The sequence below is a fragment of the Neomonachus schauinslandi genome, chromosome 1 (assembly GCF_002201575.2).
Source record: "Neomonachus schauinslandi chromosome 1, ASM220157v2, whole genome shotgun sequence".
In the NCBI taxonomy this organism is placed as follows: Eukaryota; Metazoa; Chordata; class Mammalia; order Carnivora; family Phocidae; genus Neomonachus; species Neomonachus schauinslandi.
Genome location: NC_058403.1, coordinates 149,005,770 through 149,023,803, shown reverse-complemented (window position 1 = coordinate 149,023,803; position 18,034 = coordinate 149,005,770). Strand labels below are relative to the sequence as shown.

At 46.9% G+C, this 18,034-nt stretch overlaps 1 protein-coding gene across 1 annotated transcript in view; it reads left to right on the top strand.

Moving 5' to 3' along the window:
• ITGA9 (integrin subunit alpha 9) overlaps positions 1–18,034 on the top strand; it is a 335,040-nt gene that overhangs the window by 188,457 nt on the left and 128,549 nt on the right. The window contains exon 17 of the mRNA XM_021677564.2: positions 2,661–2,737. Within this exon, the coding sequence (XP_021533239.2) occupies positions 2,661–2,737 (77 nt within the window). The remainder of the gene's footprint in view (positions 1–2,660; positions 2,738–18,034) is intronic.

Here is an 18,034-nt window from a genome sequence, read left to right as displayed (position 1 = left end):
GTCTTTGCCTGAAGCCTGGGCTTATTTTCATTTTATAACTGTGGAAATTGAGTCCTGGGCTAATTTCTAAGCTGGTGCTTTATCTTCTCGAATAGGTCGTGCTTAATTTTAGCGGGTGAGTGTATGCACTCACATAACATGTGAGCATACAGATATGTGTGTGTGTGTGTGTATCCCGTGTGTATACATCAACATACATAAATGGTGGACTCAGTGCTTGCCTTTGTTGGGTGGAAATTTAGCAGCACTGGAAGACCTAAGCCGGTTTCAGGGATAGGTTTAAATAGTAGAGTACAAGGGGAAGGCAGACCAAGGACAATGAGCTTTCACAAAGCCACAGGCTCCTCATCAGGAGGCCCTACACTTGCATGTCGCTGAGGGATGGGTGCTACAGCTTTGGCATTGATGAGCAGTGTATTAGCATTGGCCCAGATTGGGGCATCCACCATGGGGCTCCCCATTTCACTGGTCACCCCATCAGAGCACCACGTGGTCCTCCAGTGTTGGCCAGGCAACTTCAACATGCCAGGCTCTGGCGACAGACACAAAGGTGAACAGGACCAATACGGTCCCCATCTTCATGGAGCACAATTTTAGCAGGGGAGATAAACAGGAAACATGTAATGATAAACTCAATTAGTTATGACCGAAATGAGCAGTAGCAGGAGAAAGTGCCCGGAACTATAAGAACTTACAATGGAAGCCTGAGCTCATGGGGGACTCAGAGATGTGGTTTTGATTTGCTCGTGGAAGGATGAGAGGACACACACTGGGTGAACCAGGTGTAGGAACTGGGGACCGGCTTTGGTGGAGGCCCTGCTTTTCCTGCGGGAAAATGGAAGGCTAGTCTGGGGTAGCCAGCACAAGAGAGCCAGAGGACAGAGGTGAGGAGGGCAGGGATTAGGTCTTGTCAGATTGTGTGCCACAGGATGATTTAGGTCACATCCTTTTCATCACTTCTCACCTGCTTCCCACCCCACATCCAACAATGGGGAACTCAACTGTCCCTCTCGCCTGTGACCCTGGAAAGTCTCGCGCCAGGAGGAGCCTATCAGCAGGGGCAGGGATGGGTATTGTGGGGCCTGAAGCTTATATAATTTGGGAAGAAAGTTCCTTTGAAGAAAAATGTGAAATTACAAAAGACAAAGTTAGGTGCAAGGCCTCAGTCAGGGCATGATAGGGAGGGACCTTTAGGTTCAATTTCAAAGGTGAAGCCACCTTTGGTGCTTTTCCCTCATTCCTACCCTCAGAGAGCCTGCCTCTCTCGCCTGAGATATCCGTGCAGTCCACATCCACTTCCTCCTGTTCTCTCCTTGCTTGAGATGGTAAACAAAGCACCAGTGTCTTTTATGGAAGTCTCCTGGAAATCTGGCTCTCTCCTTCCCCCCAGTAGTATCCAAAGGAACATGGGAATTTCCTTTTGTTGCCCAAGCCTTCTGTGAGTTTCTGCCCTGCCACAATCAAGGCAGGGAATGTTGGCTGGGGCACTTTATTCTTTTGGAAATGTGATGCAGGAATATGAATCTCCACAGGCAGAATTATTCTGTCTGGTAGGTCTAGACTGTCCATGGGCCAGCGAGTTCACTGGAGTCCGCATTGGCGCTCCGGGAGCCGCCTGGACGTACCCCGTGCCATGTGTGGGAACAAATCACTTGGCGCTGTGTTCTGTGGTGGGGAAAACCCCACAAACATGAGCAGTGACAGAGGAGAAGTTTAATAGTGAATGACTTACAACTAAAAAAATGACAACAGGCTCTTCTCTCCAGAATCCAGAATGATCAAAGCCACTTCACAGTAGTGAGGAGTGTCTACGAACGCCGGGAGCCTGCTGTCCGTAGATTAGACACGTCAGAGAGCTCCAGACCAGTATGAGGGAGGGACTCGCCAGCCCGCTGTGGAGCGTAGGGGGAAAACTGTAACTCCTCCCCAAACGCCACTCTCCATTCCCCTGCCAACCTCCACAGAGAGGCCCAGCTCAGCACACTGCACAAGCCCTCTGGACAGAGGGCAGGCTTGGCACACTGAGCATCCGGCCCCAGCACTGGGTGGGGCTTTGGCCATTGAGGTCCAATCTGGGTTAGAGGCCGCCCCCCACCCTCCACCCTGGAGACGTGGGAAAGGGTCCCCTTAGCCCTGGTGTGATGCCCTCAGCCTAATAGCCGTATGGCCTTTGACTTTTCTCTTTGGAACTAATCATTATAATATCCCATCGCTCAGGCAGAATCCATATCAAAGAGAGATTTTCTGCCTCCCCAAGACAGCAAACAAAAGAAAATGACCACACTATAATCTAAGAATTCTTTACACAGCTGGATTATTATTCATGTGCATCTGAGAGCATTTAAAGATCCTCTCAAACGTGGAAAGGACACCTGTCAGGTACCCTTCTTGAGGAACCTACTTGAAGAAGCACTTCAGTAGACTGAGACATGAACCACATAAGGAATGCACTCTGCAGCCCAGGCCCCCACTGATGTGGGTTCCCCTCACCCCTGGGCCTGAGGAGGAGCCCTCACTGTGGTGGGGGGCTGGCTTTGTGGGAGGGGAGGGCGTGAAGCTTCCACAGAAAGAGTTCCCCTACTGATTTGGAAGCAAGTAGTTGGCTGGTATTTGCTCCTTTGCCATTAAATCCTGTCTTTCCTGCTGTCTCTCGCCCACAGACCATCTTTGAAAGGAACTGCCGTTCAGAGGACTGTGCCGCCGACCTGCAGCTCCAGGGTCAGCTGTTGCTCTCCAGGTAACTCAGTGCTCCTTCGGCAGCCTCATTCTGGGAGGCATGTTGGTCGTGACCCCATGAATGTGCAGGTTTCCCCCTGCCCCACAAAGAGGATAACTAAAGTTGGTAGGATACAATGGTATACAATGGTGTTTTATAACTTAAAAAGAAGTATGTATATTATATAATTTTTTTTAAAGATTTTATTTATTTGAGGGAGATCAAGCTAGGGAAAGCCTGCACACTGTGCGAGAGCAAGAGGAAGAACTTCAAACAGACTCCCCCCTGAGCCGAGCAGGGAGCCCGATGTGGGGCTCGATCTCAGGACCCTGGGATCATGACCTGAGCCAAAGGCAGACGCTTAACCAACTGAGCCACCCAGGCACCCCTACAATAATTTTAACAACAGCTATCATCTGGTGGGGATAATCTGCTTTTTATTTCATTTACAGTTCCACATATCTCACTGTTTAGCCTGTATTTCTGATTCTTGTGAGTATTTGCGTGATGGAGGGGGTATTTTATACTCACTCATTGTATTAGGTTGAACCGTAAGAAATTGCCAGTATTTAACTGGGACAGTTCATATGATTCGACTTACTATTATATAAAGATTCTTTTAATTTTTCCCCCCCACACTTAACAACGGCATCTGCTTTCACAACAGGTGAAGATTCTATGGCAATGGGAGGGGTGCAGGAGAGGGGCAGGCGGTGCTGATCCAAGGGAACAGTCTCTATTGTTTCAGGCTTCCCTCCCACAGTACAAGAGGCCCCCAGGCGAACGTAAACCACACAGAGGCCTTCTGTTTCCTCTCTGCCAGCCTTTTATTCTAGATGTCTTGTAGAATGAAGGTGCTGGTCCTGAATCATTTGGCCACATTTCAGAGAACGTTTTCCTTTCAAGACAGTTCCTTCTGAAAGATTGTTTTAGCTTGAGGGCCAGAAAGCCTCCCCATACGTTTATTACCATTTCTCAAAAACAGTCCTCACTTTTGATAGTTATTCTCCAAACGCCATACTATGTCCCTTATTTGTAACCATGAGAGTTAAGTTTGGGTTGGATGTAAGAAATCCCATTGTGAACCAGTGACTGCACTAAAACACTTACTTATGTTGATAAACTATCTATTATTCATCAAAGGAAAGTAATACTAAGATTCTTTTTCTTTTCATTTATTGGGCAAAAGGTGATGTACCACCACCACCTCCCCCCCCCCCACCACCACACACACACACACACACACAAATACTCCTCCAAGCCACTTAAATGTTAATTAGCATTACTTTGACTTAGGACAAAAGTGGTAGATTAAAGTGGCACATGTTTTGCCAAGCTTAGAAGATGACTTCAAACAAATGAAGTGGATATTGGAATTTTAACATTAAGAAGTTCCTGGGCTTATTAGAGAAACCAGTTCTAAAGAAAGTTCATAAATTATCAGGTCATTACTTTTAGTTTTAAATAGGTCTTCCTAAAAGTGTCTTGGGGACAAAGTAACATAAAACAAAAATACACGAATTTGTTTTGTCTTGAGTCAGATGGTTAACGTTGGAAGTTTGTGTTGGATCAGAAAACTTTGTGTGGTGGGAAAATGTTCACTCACTCCAAGGTTAAATATTAGGTTAGGGAAGTCCTGATGTTCTTACTGCCCATTGATGGACACAGTCAAGTTTATCTCTGTTCAGTTGTGCTTTCATGTATTAAGATGTAAGACCCAAGGCTCATGGTCAGTAAAGCACCTTGTGGTTAAAACTGCTTCTGCTGCCCCTCAGGAGTGTTGATCAGAACCAGTTCTGCTCTGTGGGCCCCATAATTGATAATCTGAGTGGCCGGGGCCCAGACCTCCATATGTATCAGCGAGCTATAGCCACAGAAAAATGCTGCATAACAAAGCACCTCAAAACTCAATGGCTTAAAACAGCAGTCATCTATTCTCATGGCTCTGCAGGTTGACTGAGGGTTGGCTGGTTCAGGCTGGGTTCAGCTGGATCTTGGCTGACTTGCCCATGCATCTGGGGTTCAGCAGGGGGTAGGTTGATTTCACCTAGGTTCAGGTGACCCAGTTTAGCTCTGCTTCATGTGTCTTTCATTGTCCTGCTGGAACCACTCGGCCAGCATGGGCATATTCTTCTCATGGCTTGGCGACAGTGCAAAGAGCAAGCAGAAACATGCAATAACCCTTAAAGTCTCAGCTCAGACCTGGCGCACTCTTACTTGAGCCTTATTCTGTTGGTCACAGCAAGTCATATGACCAACCCCAAAGTCAGGGGACAGGAAAATATTCTGTGTCCCCTTAATGAGAGGAAATGCAAAGTCACACAGCAGAGGGCAAAAGTCCAGGGAGGGGTGAATTGGGACCTATAAGTCTGTCTGCTCTCCCATGTGAAGAAGAGGGGCTGCTCTCTTTCCTGATACCTATAGTTTTCAGGGCTTTTTCAGCCTTTCTGGTAATTCCATCATCCTTGATTCAGACATGAGAGCTAGAGACTGGGTAAGGAGGTTTTCTGAATCTCAGAAGCGGTGTCTTTGGATGAAAGCTATGATCCTTTCCTTAAGATGAGTTATTTCCCAGCAGGCCCCCCCTCCCCGGTCTCTCAAAATAGCCTTTTGTCTGGATCCCCCATTAAACCTTCATTGTATCTTGGGCCCATAGCTGTCCCCAAAGGAGTCATCAAAGAAACATTAATTGGTAACTGGATGGGGAGAGATACAAAATCAAATGGTGGTTTTGGGTACATTGGATTTCCCCAGACCTTCATGTAGAGCCAGACACAAAGTGAGAGAAGGCACAGTCAGTAAACTGCTGGTGGAAACCAGGGTCTGAATTTGGTTGGCAAAGGCTTAGTTACTGGAACCAGAACTAAGCTGCTTTGGTTTATCGCTGAACTCTATTGAGCCATGATTTTCCCGGGTGGGATGCACATCCCGTGATTGCTCAAATCAAGGAAACACTGGGCACCAGGCTGCAGAAATGAACGGTGTGTGTGCCCTGCTCTCCCAGCATGTGGGAGAGGGCAGCTGGGTGGCAGTGGCACCACCTCGTCAGTGCTAGAAGAGAGGTAGATGGGTCATTATAGGGCCAGGGAGCAGCTTCCAAGAGGAGGAATAAAGGGGCATGAGGAGGAGGATGCAGGTATTCTGGGCAGAGGGAAAATGTGAGCAGAGGCATGGAGGTATGGAGGGCTGATGCCCATGAAGATCTGCAGGTGCCTGGAATGAAGGAGAAGGGGTCAGGAGGACACGGTGAGGGATGAGGCAAGACTGAGAAAGAGTGACACGGTGTGGGTCATCTGGTCCTCTCTTCCACTCAGCAACAGCTTGAGTTTTGAGTCAGCTGTTCTCCATCCATCTCATTTCCTAGTCCCTGTCACAGGTCCGTGGGGTCCCTTTGTCCTGGCACAGCGCACCCTTGGCAGTGTTGGACTTACGAGACCTGTTGTGTGGATCTCCACCATGGTGCCTCCCAAAGGACTTCAAAGGGGCAATTTGGACATGACTTTTGCCTTTCATAGTGTCTCTACATCCTAGCTCTCATGCTAGTTGTGACCCACTATAATGAAAAGTTGAAGCCAAGTGGTAACAGAGAAAGATCCCTCCAATGACTGGGCGGACGGTGCAGGACAAGGTGTTGTGGCTGAAAGCAGCCAAGTACCCACCAGACTGAGGAGTCTTTGTCTGGAGAAGACAGAGGGAAAGACATCTGGGAGTAATTGGGTCCCCCAGAGTGGCCGGGGATCAAGCCAGGAAATGCTATCTGTGACAGGGACTCATGGATGTTTTGATTTTTTCTCTCCAGAGAGCATGAATTCTGGCAGGCCTGTTGTCTCTTAAAACAATCAACTCTTTAATTAAAGGTTCACAGTATTTAATGGGTTGATCCTATTTCCAAGACACACCTTTTCCAAAATGTCCAGGAACGGGGATGAAGCTGTTTAGATTGTTTCTATTAAACAGAACTGAAAACTCCCATTTGTAAAATGATGCAACTGTGTTTTGTTTTGTCTGTCTGAATACTTACAGTATCTAAGACTACATCACATGTGGTAAAGAAAACGCAATGTAGACTATGGCAGTTGATCTAAAAATACTTACATATATATTTTGATGCCTCCCGCAGGAGACCAGTGGAACATTTCAGTGCCTTCTGGCTAGCCAACTTGAATAATGAAAGAACTCTTAAGGGAAGTGAAAAGACACAGTAAAATATTTATGAAGTTAGAAGAACCATCTAGTGGCCACATATAATGGTCCTATGTTGGTAGCCTTTTTTTTAATGTTACGTTAGTCACCATATAATACATCATTAGTTTTTGACGTAGTGATCCACGATTCATTGTTTTTGTATAACACCCAGTGCTCCATGCAGTACGTGCCCTCGTTAATACCCATCACCGGGCTAACCCATCCCCCCCCCTCTAGAACCCTCAGTTTGTTGGTAGCCTTAACAATGCTATTATCACAGTGGAGGTGTGGGGTCAAGTGCATTTCCCAAAATCCTTGGCTGGGAGACAGGTAGCTCCATCCATGAAAAATCAGCCTTCGAGACAAGGATCGCTGCACCCAGAGAACTATTTAGAACCTGAAACAAATTATTCTTCTCAAAAGTGGCAAAGTGACCAGAATTACCAACTGCACAGCATATGGCAGACGTAAAGTCTTGTTTGATAAAGGGGAAGAGACCCCTGTCTATGGAACACCTGCCATGCACTGGATGCCCTAGAGAGTCATCAGTATACATAGACACACTGTGTCTTACCAGCTGTGCATCCTTGGGCAAGTTGCTCAACCTCTCTGTGCCTGTTTCCTCATCTGTAAAACGAGAGAAATAATAGCAACACCTTATTAAGTTATTCCAAGTATTTAATGAATTAAAACATATTTAAGTGCTTCCAAAAGTGCTTGGCATATAATAGGCACTCAGCAGAGGAGAGTTAGCATTATTCTTTCATTTAATCCTCTCAGTGACACTAAGAAGTAAATATTATTACGCTCTTTTTAGTGGGGAGGATACAGACGCTCGGGGAAGCCAGGTTACTTGCTCAAGTCATTAAAGCCAGGAATGGCTAATTCTGTGTCTTGCTCTCCTGTGCACTAGCCTCACTTGCTGTTGGGGTCTGATCTCTGCTGGCTCTGGACCAGAAGTACCAAAGCTGGGGACCTTGGGGAGAAAGTCCTCCTCTGTGTGAAAAGTCCCATCCAGAAAGGAAGTGGATGGGTTAAAAAAAATCCATTGTCAAGATGGCTTCCCTCCATCCCTGCTCATGCTCCCTCATGAGCTGTCGGACATGGGAAGCTCTATTCAACAGCTTTTCCATCTGGAGACTTTTGCTGCCTCTTCTGCTGGGTCGGTGGTGGTCTCTGCATTGAGTCACACATTCTTAATCCATATAGGTTGGATTTTCCTCTCCATGGAGGGCCTCAGATTTGACCTCAAGCTTGTGGCTGGCACATCAGCAGTTTCCTCAAATGTAAAGCTGCCATCATTGTTATTTTTTTATGAAGGAAGGTGGGCAGGAGCTGATCAGAAACCTGGAAAACTGTTAGCCATTTGACTTACTGTTTTTTTCCTTCACTGTCCCAGATCTGGAAGAAAAATGCAAAAGAAGTTTGTTGATTGGAGCAGCTGGCTTTTTTAGTTGCTGTTTCTGGAATCTCTGGAAATAGGAATGGGTTTTTCGAGGGCTTATTCTTGAAAGAAAAATGAAATGCTCCAGTGAATAGGAGTTTTTGAATGAGTCGAAGGATTGCTCACCCTCACTCCCCTCTCTTGGAATAAGTCTTTGCTTTTGCTCTGATGTTCCCTAATGGGAGGCAACAGGTGTGTCTCCCACATTTCAGGAACACATCAAGGCTGAATGGACATGTGGGTGGTCCTTCTGTGGGAGTTACCTAGGCAGAGGGTAGGATTTAGGCCCCTGGGAAGATAATCAGCAGGGTCAGGCAAGCAAAGAGACATTCACACACTGGGAGGGGTACGGAAGGATGCAGTACCCTTCCAGAGTGCCGAGCTTCTACTCACCTGGCAGGAAGTGACGCAGCACTAGTATATTCATTTATTTGACAGATAGTAACAGAGCACTGGCTATGAATATACCAGGCTTGGTGGAAACAAATAGGGACAATTTAGTGCGTCATGATGCAACACTAGCATATCAGTTGCTTATTCCTGTGTAACAAGTCACCCCAAAACTTCATGCCTTGGAGAAACCACTGTTTATTTATCTCCTGATTCTGTGGATCATCTGTTTAGGCTGGGTTCAGCTGTTTGGGTCTTCTCGTCTCCTGGGCTCCCTCATGGATCTGCAGCCAAGTTCGAATTAGCTAGTTGCCTCTGTTTGTGGTGATTGGCTTATTGTTGGCCAGAGTTCCTCCACTGGCCTCCACATGGTCTCTCATCCTCTAGCAGGCTAGCCCAGGCTTATTCTTATGGTGGGGCAGGGGTCCAGAATCTAGAACAGCAATGCACAAGGACTCATGAGGTCTAGTTTCATTGTCACATTCTGTTGACCAAAGCAAAGTCACAGGGCCAACAGGATTCAAGGGGTGGGGAAGTAAACTCTGCTTCCTGATGGGAGAGGCAATGTCATGTGACAGGGGATGTGAATGGAAAGAAGCTGTCAGTCAGTTCATCATCCCCAGCTACCACAGTGGATGGCTGCAGCTTCCTCCTGCAAGGAGATGCTAAGGAATGGTGGAAAAAACTCACCTCACAATTACTGCATCAGAGGGACGAAGGGGCTGGGGTATCTGACTCTCAGTCATTGGTTGAGGGCTACTCTGGGGTTGGGAGGGTAGGGACAGTTAATTCCCTGGCACCGCCAGCCTGTGACAGCAACCTTGTCTGGTTCTAGAAAAAGACCCTTGGATACGAAGATGCAAACACTGGCAGCTGGAAGTCAGCAAGAGCATTAGGAACAATCTGAGGGAGGTGGCAGGGGCATGGATTATGTCTGCTACACCCACTTTCTCAAAGAATCTCAGTTGATGAATGTATTCTGGAATTTCTAACAGGAGCGTTAAAGCACCTTTTGACCCCAAGCCTTCTTCCCTTTAAAACTTACTGAGAATGCTTTCTTTCCATGTTTTGCCAAGTACCCAACATTTTCCATTACTATGGTAACTTTATTTCCTATTGCATTTGTTTGTATCTTACGCCTTTGTCCCTTCTCTAGCCAACATAACCACTTATTGCCCACATGCTGAAGAGCATTTGGTTTTAGAGCAAACCTACGAGCCAAGTACAGGGCTGGGAGCTTTGTTCCCATTTTCCTGAGGGCAGCAGGAAAGGCAGGTAAGGGATGTGTCCACAGCACATCCCAGGTGGAGAGGATAAGACCTCTGGCCCCTCCACCACCCTGGGAGAGACCTGAGTGGAGCCAGGCCAAGCAGCTGTCTTTCTTTGGAGCCCTGGCTCCAGCCTGGGCTGGGGATGAGCACAGAGGCTGACTCTGTGGTTCTGAGATGCCCTCTCTGTTGTCCTACAAAGTAACTCAGGCAGGGTAGCAACAAGCCCAGCTTGCAGGGGTTCATGGTTGATGGTTTGCTGGGAGCCATAGCATTTCAGGTGTAGAATGGGAAACTGATAGGCAGGAATTGGAGTCACTTATCTGAGGTCCAAAAGAAAGTTACATGGCAGTGGCAGGAAAAACACCTGCTGGTAGGTTCCTGAATCCAAGTCCAGTGCTTCAGCCATTAGACCCATGGCCTTTGTCTTTAAATAGCCATGGCAGCTTGGGGAACCTGCCTATCTCTGACGCCCACTATGCCACTAACCAAATGGAAATGACTTTAGGAACTTCCTTCCTATCTCAGGGCGGATCTGATTTGTGGTTTCCTAAAGGGCCTACCAGCCTCGGTGTGAGGTTGGGTACAGTGGGCCACCACCTGAGGAACTGACCATGTTCCCTTGTTAGATTGAAAACATGGAGGGGAGGTCACTTCATTTTCAGGCACCCCCACACAAACACACGCACACACACACACACACACACACACATGAGCAGCAGAAATCTATCCCAACAAATACTGGGTTTCAGGGACAGCCTTCCTCCTGCTGATTAGACCCGGGGATTGTCCATCTGGATGGTGAGAGGATGGGGAATCCATAAAGGAACGTGGAAGGCAGGGCTGCGGAGTAACCATGGCAACCGCGGAAGCCACTGGGACCGTGCCTGCCTGTAGCCCACCTCCCTCCTGAGCGACCTGGGGAGTCTGGGTCTACTTCACGGGTGTACCTAATAAAATTTTATTTGGTAATATCTTCCTTGGCTTCCAAATATAGCCGACCATTGGAGGTTTTATATGTAAGCATCTTTCCAGCGGGGTCAAAATGATATGGCTGTTTCTTTCCTTCTCCCTGGACTTTTAAACCAAGAAAAGGAGCTACGAAGAGAAGGTAACAACTAGATCCCTCACTTCTCAAGTCTAGAGCAGATGGGGAGCCACGTGCTATTTCTTTGCTAAGATGTTTGCAGTTTATTCTGTGGCTGGGTCAATGGTCTCCTGCCACTGTTACTAGCCTCACCCATCCCGGAGCAGACTTTTATTACTGTAAGAAAAGCCAGATTCCAAGGACACGCAGTTGTTTTGTTTTCCGAAGTAAATTTTCCACACATACTTTCCTTGTTGTCTTGCACACACCCCCTCGTTAGCATCTTTCCCAAGTTTGTTCTGGCCCTGCCACTCTCCACAGATGAAAAACCCAAGACACCTGTGGCTGAGGAGGGATGATCCTTTTGCTTTGTCCCCAGTGGTCACTGGCCCCTCCCCCAGAGCCAAAGGTGACAGACTTGGGCCTAACATAGACCACCTGTAAGTCACGGTTCATCGCAGATCGCCGTGAGAAGGGAGGTACGATGTAAAGAACTTCTAGATTTTATGATCCTGCTTTTCTGACTCCATGCCAGGTGATCTTGACCCAGACATGACGAGGCTGGGTGGATGCTATTGGGTGGTACACCCGGGTCCTTTTTACTGTGTAGGTGGCCAGGTCCCAGCTGCCGTTAAGTGTCGGCTGCTAAGGGCTCATAGCTGCCCCTCCTCGGGTCTGGAGAATGGCCCTCGCTTACAGGAGTCACCTGGCCTGGGAGGTTACACCCACCCCGGGGTGGCTGTCAGCCAATGACTGACTCATTTGGGGGAGAAAAAGGCCAGCCCCCTTGTCTCAAGTGTAGATAATTCCATGCTGCAGTTTGTGCTCCAGAGCCCCCATGTGAAATTAGGCGACTCTACCCAAGACCATGGTCTTTCTCAGCATCTTCCCTGCCCCATCCTCCTTCCGTGGCCCCTTGCTCCCCATGGCATCCCTTGATAAACCACCGGAATCCCCATCAGAGACTGCTTCCAGGGACACCTCACATCCTGTTTGTTCATTCTTAGATCGCCTCGCTAGGCAGTCTGATTCTTTTTTAGGAATGTGAGTTTTGAGAGGAAGCTAAATCCAATGTGTTTAGCAGATATCGGTGGGGGAAAAGAGTTGTCAATGGACTTTTAATCTGCCCTGTTGGAATTGGAGGGTTTTTTGGGTTTTTAAAAACCAGGCGTGTGGAGTGATATATAGGAGGTCCCTTCAGGTGGTGAGAGGGATTTTGTGTCATTCATTCGTTCATTCATTCATTCATATATTATCTAAGAGAAAGAGCATGTGAGCAGGGGGAGGGGCAGAGGGAGAAAGAATCTCAAGCTGACTCTGCGCTGAGCATGGAGCCCGGTGCAGGACTCGATCTCACGACACTGAACCAAGAGTCAGAAGCTCAACCAGCTGAGCCACCCAGACACCCCAGGATTTTGTGTCTTTAGGATTACTTCTGGTTGCTTTGTCCCTGGGACTTTGTTTTTAAAGAGGGCTCTGCAGACAGAAGGGATTAAAGGAGAGGGGCTACCCTGGTGAGAGATGGCTTTCACTGCAAAGGTCCTGAATGGTGGGGGGGCTGAAAGCAGTTACAGTGCTTAGTACATGAGGGAACACATGAACTCAGAGTAATCAGTCTTCCTTGCTAGGGGTACTGGGCTCTTTTTTAAGAATGTTTTCTGTGATAAGAAATTTGAACAAGAGATGAATGCCATTGTTTCGGTTGACAGTTGTGTTTCTTCAAGAGAAAAAAAAAATGAATTGTTCCTTTTTTTTCCTCCTCGTGTGGAAGAATATAAAAAATTTACCTTCTAAGCCAAGAAGGAGAAGATTCTCTTATGCACCTCCTTGGCCCGCCTTCCCAGGGTCATCAGTTTTAAAGATGGCTCATTGTTAGTCCAGGGACAGTGGAATTGAGGTGAAGGAAATTGCAAATATCTTATTATACACCTTCCAGAAATGACATTCTTGTCTTTCCTCTCTCCACCAGCATGGTCCTTTCTTCCCGTCATTAAAGCAGCCCCTCTCCCTCCCCTTCCCACAGGACAGAGGCTCTAACCTGGGTCCATATCCCCTTAGTGATCTGTGCATAGAGTTCACAGAGTCTGTGAACTTGAATAGGAAAACAATCTTTATTTTTACTAACTTCAAACTGAAATGTAGCATTTTATTTGATTATGAATGTAGACAACAAAGCATAGGAATATTAGCAGGACCTCTGACTGTCACAGGTAGAAATCGTTCATGTTTTCCTATCAAGTTACAATGTTGCAGATGTTTCAAAATATCATTTACATTCATCCCTACTTCAAAGTTATGGTAGTTACTAAACCCACTTCAAAGTTATGGTAGTTACTAAACCCACCGCCAAATCTTATTACTTAATGTTATAAAAGAAAGAACACATATTACTAAACCATACATTTAAAAAATGTAATTATCATATTTTTGTATGATTGGTTTCTTTGTAATCTGATTTTTCATTTTATGCATTTTAAAACATTATTTTGATAGGGGCACCTGGGTGGCTCAGTCGTTAAGCGTCTGCCTTCGGCTCGGGTCGTGGTCCCGGGGTCCTGGGATCGAGCCCCGCATCGGGCTCCCTGCTCGGCGGGAAGCCTGCTTCTCCCTCTCCCATTCCCCCTGCTTGTGTTCCCTCTCTCGCTGTGTCTCTCTCTGTCAAATAAAAACAAAACAAAACAAAACATTATTTTGATAAGGGGACCATTCATTTCAGGAGACCACCAAGAGTATCTGATGACACAAAAACAAGCTAAAAACCCCTGTTCAGAAATTTTTCCTGATTATGGGAAAAGATACATGCTAGAGAAGCAAATGTTTTGCCTTGTTAACAGGAGTAGACAGATTTTTATTATAATATGCAGAACTGGGATCTCATTATAAAGCTGTTGTCATGTTATATTTTTCTTTTTTTAATGTAAGACCAAACTTGGAAACCACTGAAGGAAGTGTTTCCCTGACTCTCTGGATCCTAGGGTCTATAATATACTGATTAAAAAGTATACATTCGTTCCTTGTTCTTGGTTTATTAAGGACACAGGTAACTGTCCATAAAAACTTTGATGAGCTCAAGAAAACTAGTACTGCAAGCCCAAAGCAGAGAAACTGGGCTGGGGGTGAATGTGGTAGCCACTTTGTGGACAAATGAGCCAATTCCTGGTTGTTCGACGTGCTATGTCTGCTGTGTGTGTTCTTGTTTCTACCTTCAAGGAACTCCAGAGGACCCAGGCGGGCAGAGCTATTTTCTCCGTGGCTCTTCACCTCACAGGAGAAACAGTTCCAAACCGGGGAGGCTTGTAATTTCAACACGTTTTATTGTCTGTGACCATTTATGTCCCCCATTTGCTTCTTGAGCTTGAAGCAGGGAAAAGTTATGGCCACAACCAACTTCCTTGTCAAGGGACCACAGTGGCCCTGCTGATTTGGGTTCTCTTGAGTTATCTGGCCTGCCGTCTTCCGTGAAATGCAGATAAACTTCTTGCATTTTGGGTATGTGGTGGCCAGGCTTCAGGAGCAGCTGACGTGTTGTATAGGGTGGCACCATGCCATTGCTGGGTCGGGTCATACATCGCTGCACACCATCCTGTCTTATGACATCAGACCTCTGAGCAGCCCGCAGATTTTGGGAATTCCTTTTTGCCCTCCCCCTGCCCCAGAAGTATTCTTTGTCTTTAATCCAGTTGTTACAGTGAGTGGACCTGATTTGTTCCAGATGTCCTAAGATTTAGTGATTCCAGAAACTACTAAAGAAAAGGCTGATGAGGATTTGAATTCCTCTGTTAGCTGAGAAGCAGCAGTTCTTTTCACAGTTAAACAGATGGGGGCAGGGGGGAGGGCGGACCCTCTGGCTTCTCATGTTTGCCTTGTTAGGAAAAGGATGAGGATGACCATTGAAGCAAATACTGATTCTACCACTCCATGAGTTATTAAATGAGCCAGATCTAGGACCAAACTGATGCTAGCCAAGTCAGGATATAGGCATGTTATTTTTTCAAAGTACCACATATTTATGTGAATTATCTGAATGTTGCTAGGGAAACCACTATTTGGGCTCAGATCACCTCAGTAAATGCTTTTCTCTCACTTTTTGAGCATAAAACTGGCCCAGGTGGGTACACTTGAGGGAGATAGAGGTATTTCTGGCTTCATATAAGTGGTTTTCAAACCAGAAACTCAGTCCCAGGAATTATTCCGGTGACCCACTGTAAACTTTAATTGACGTGCCTTACAGAGGTGCCTCATGATCTCTATCTGGAGTTAATAACCATATGGATCTGTTTTGCGTGATTAGAAGGGGTTTATAAAGCATGGTGAGATGTGAAGCACGTCTCAAACTATATGACATGATAACCCACTTTTGGAGAAGTTTAAAACATATCCATATAGTGTGTTCTGTTCGATGATAGTGTTTCTGATTGATGCAGCATTTGAGAATACAAACAATATGAATATCAAAACCACTTAAAGTTATGGATTTAAAATGAAAGAAGAAATTAAAGTAGACAGTTGCTGTTTAGATTTTCTTAAGTATATTTGAAAGTAGACACACGTCTGGATAGATGCTGGGAGGGTTCTGGGACAAGCCATGTAAGCACATCAGCCAAGGGATGCAGCCAAAGCCAAGACAGACGACGGAGGTGCGTGTCCAGGGAGACCAAAGGCAGGACAGCTGGAGGAGAGGCTGAGTGGTGGCAGAGGTAGGGCACGGACAACTTTGAAGCAGGCTGCTCCCAGATGTGGCACTGGGCTTAAAAGCAAAATGTGTTGTAGGCTGTGAAATGCGAGGATCTTGAGCAGGTCAGCCTGAGGAACATCAAGTGGGTTAGAGCAGGTGGTTCAGGGCTGAGGCTGTAGATGGCAGGAGGTTGTCCGAGGCCTGGGTTTATGTGGGGCCGGCTGTAGGATCACCACCGGATAAGACTAAACATCAGGCAGAAGTAACAACTCCTATCATCCTAGAGTTTATTAAAATATAAAACAAGATGAGATTTGATTTCTTTAATATATTTAGGATTGTGCCTTTTTGATACAATATACTTTTTGGATATTTCCTGGTAATTTTTTTTAGTAAAATAAATTCCTATTTGCCACAGTAGCTAGAACCTTATAAATCAGGAACCTTTAGTGAGTTTTCACAGCGGTGAAAATTGGTATTTGGATTCTAAATAGCTTATCAATGAGATCTACGGGAATCCAAAGAAAGAGGCAGTCACTAACTAAAATAAGCCAGCAAATCAAAACAATTTCCCATCCCTAAGGAAAGAGAAATTTCAGAGCTGATAATAGAACCTTCCATGAGAACTTACTCCTTCGTAGTCCCTTGTTGTACTTCATGGTTTCCTTGTCCAGAGTTCTGTCACATGAGAATGACCATCTTGGGAAAAGGATAGCTTCTCCGGCTTATTACAAGCTGAGAGAAATGGATCAAGAGTCTGAAAACATGGTGCACGACGCTCAGAGTAATACAGAATTTGGTGAGGGCATTCATCCTGGCATCTTACCTATAAAGGCTGAGGTTGGCAGCTTTATTCTTTGGAGACATAGAAATGTTGGGGTTTTGGGTGCCTGGGTGGCTCAGATGGTTGAGCGTTCGGCTCAGGTCATGATCCCAGGGTCCTGGGATCGAGTCCCGCACCGGGCTCTCTGCTCCTTGGGAGCCTGCTTCTCCCTCTGCCTCTCTCTCTCTCTGTCTCTCATGAAAAAATAAATAAAAATCTTTAAAAAAGAAAAAAAAAAGAAATGTTGGGGTTTTGAGACTGGGTTTTCATAGGGTTTTGTCTCGATCCCTAATTTTCTCTATAGAGGGATTGCCTGTGTCACAGAGGAGATGCCTCCAGCCTGGCTCTTCTGTGACGAATCCGGGGGGCTTTGGCATAACCCTCGGAAGCAGCAGTAGGCGGGACTGTAAGAGCTTTCAGCCCCTAGAGGTGAACAGAGGCTGAGGCGTTAACACCCAAACAACATTTTGGGGTGAACCCTGTTGAGCCTTGGAAGTATGGACAGCTGGCTCCCCAGGCTGGGCAGCTGGGCGAAGTCCCTCACAGAGCATGTGCCCTGCAGAAGCAGCCTCGGAAATTCGTGTTCGTTGTCATCTGGACCTTGATCACTCTCTCCAGAGTTGATTGTGCTAGGGTAGCTCAGAAATATATACCCCGCGGATTTTGCAAGAGGAGTGTCCTGTTTGTTTTACCCCAATGGGTACTGGCTGGTTTAGGGCAGGAGCAATATTCAAGATCGTTAACAACCTCTACAGGATCGGCGTGGCTACCTTGAAGAGCAGTTGCTGGTCACGGGCAACCAGGACAGCGCCCCTGGTGTAACCCCCCGGCGAGCGCCCCCCCCGCCCCCCATAAAGGGGTGTGTTCTTTCACCCATACTACATTTGGCAGGACTGTTAGGCCTGCGTGGGCTGGAACCATCCATGGAAGTGGAGCCTGTGGTACCTGAGATGGGTCCTTTAACAGTGGCTCAGGAAGGGGAGTGTGCAGGGCCAGGATCGCAAGGGGTAGGGTGGGGTTTCTCCAGGGCCTTGGGCCCTTGCCAGGCATTCACAGGTAAGAGGATTAACTGAGCTGATCTGCCAGCGACAGGCCTCGCTCACTGGGTCATGCTTCCATCTATAAAGCTGGAGTAAGACCCCCCAGCAGGCCCTGTGTAACCGCTCCCAGCTCCCGCTTCTGCATCTCTGCCTGCTCTGCCCTCCACATAGCAGGCGGAGGCGCCGGGGAGAGACCCTCCCTCCCAGCAGCAGCCTGTGACCAGGGCCTATGGGACTCATATGTCAATACTTCCCTCACCTGGCAGATGGGGTAACTCTGAGGTGAACGTTCTGTAGGTTCCCAGAAACTCCGGCAAGGTGAAGCTGCAGGTGTCCCCAGGGGTGACGGACTTGATGTCACATCCTTTTTTGGTTGCCTGTCCCTCCATGTCTCATTCCACCTCTC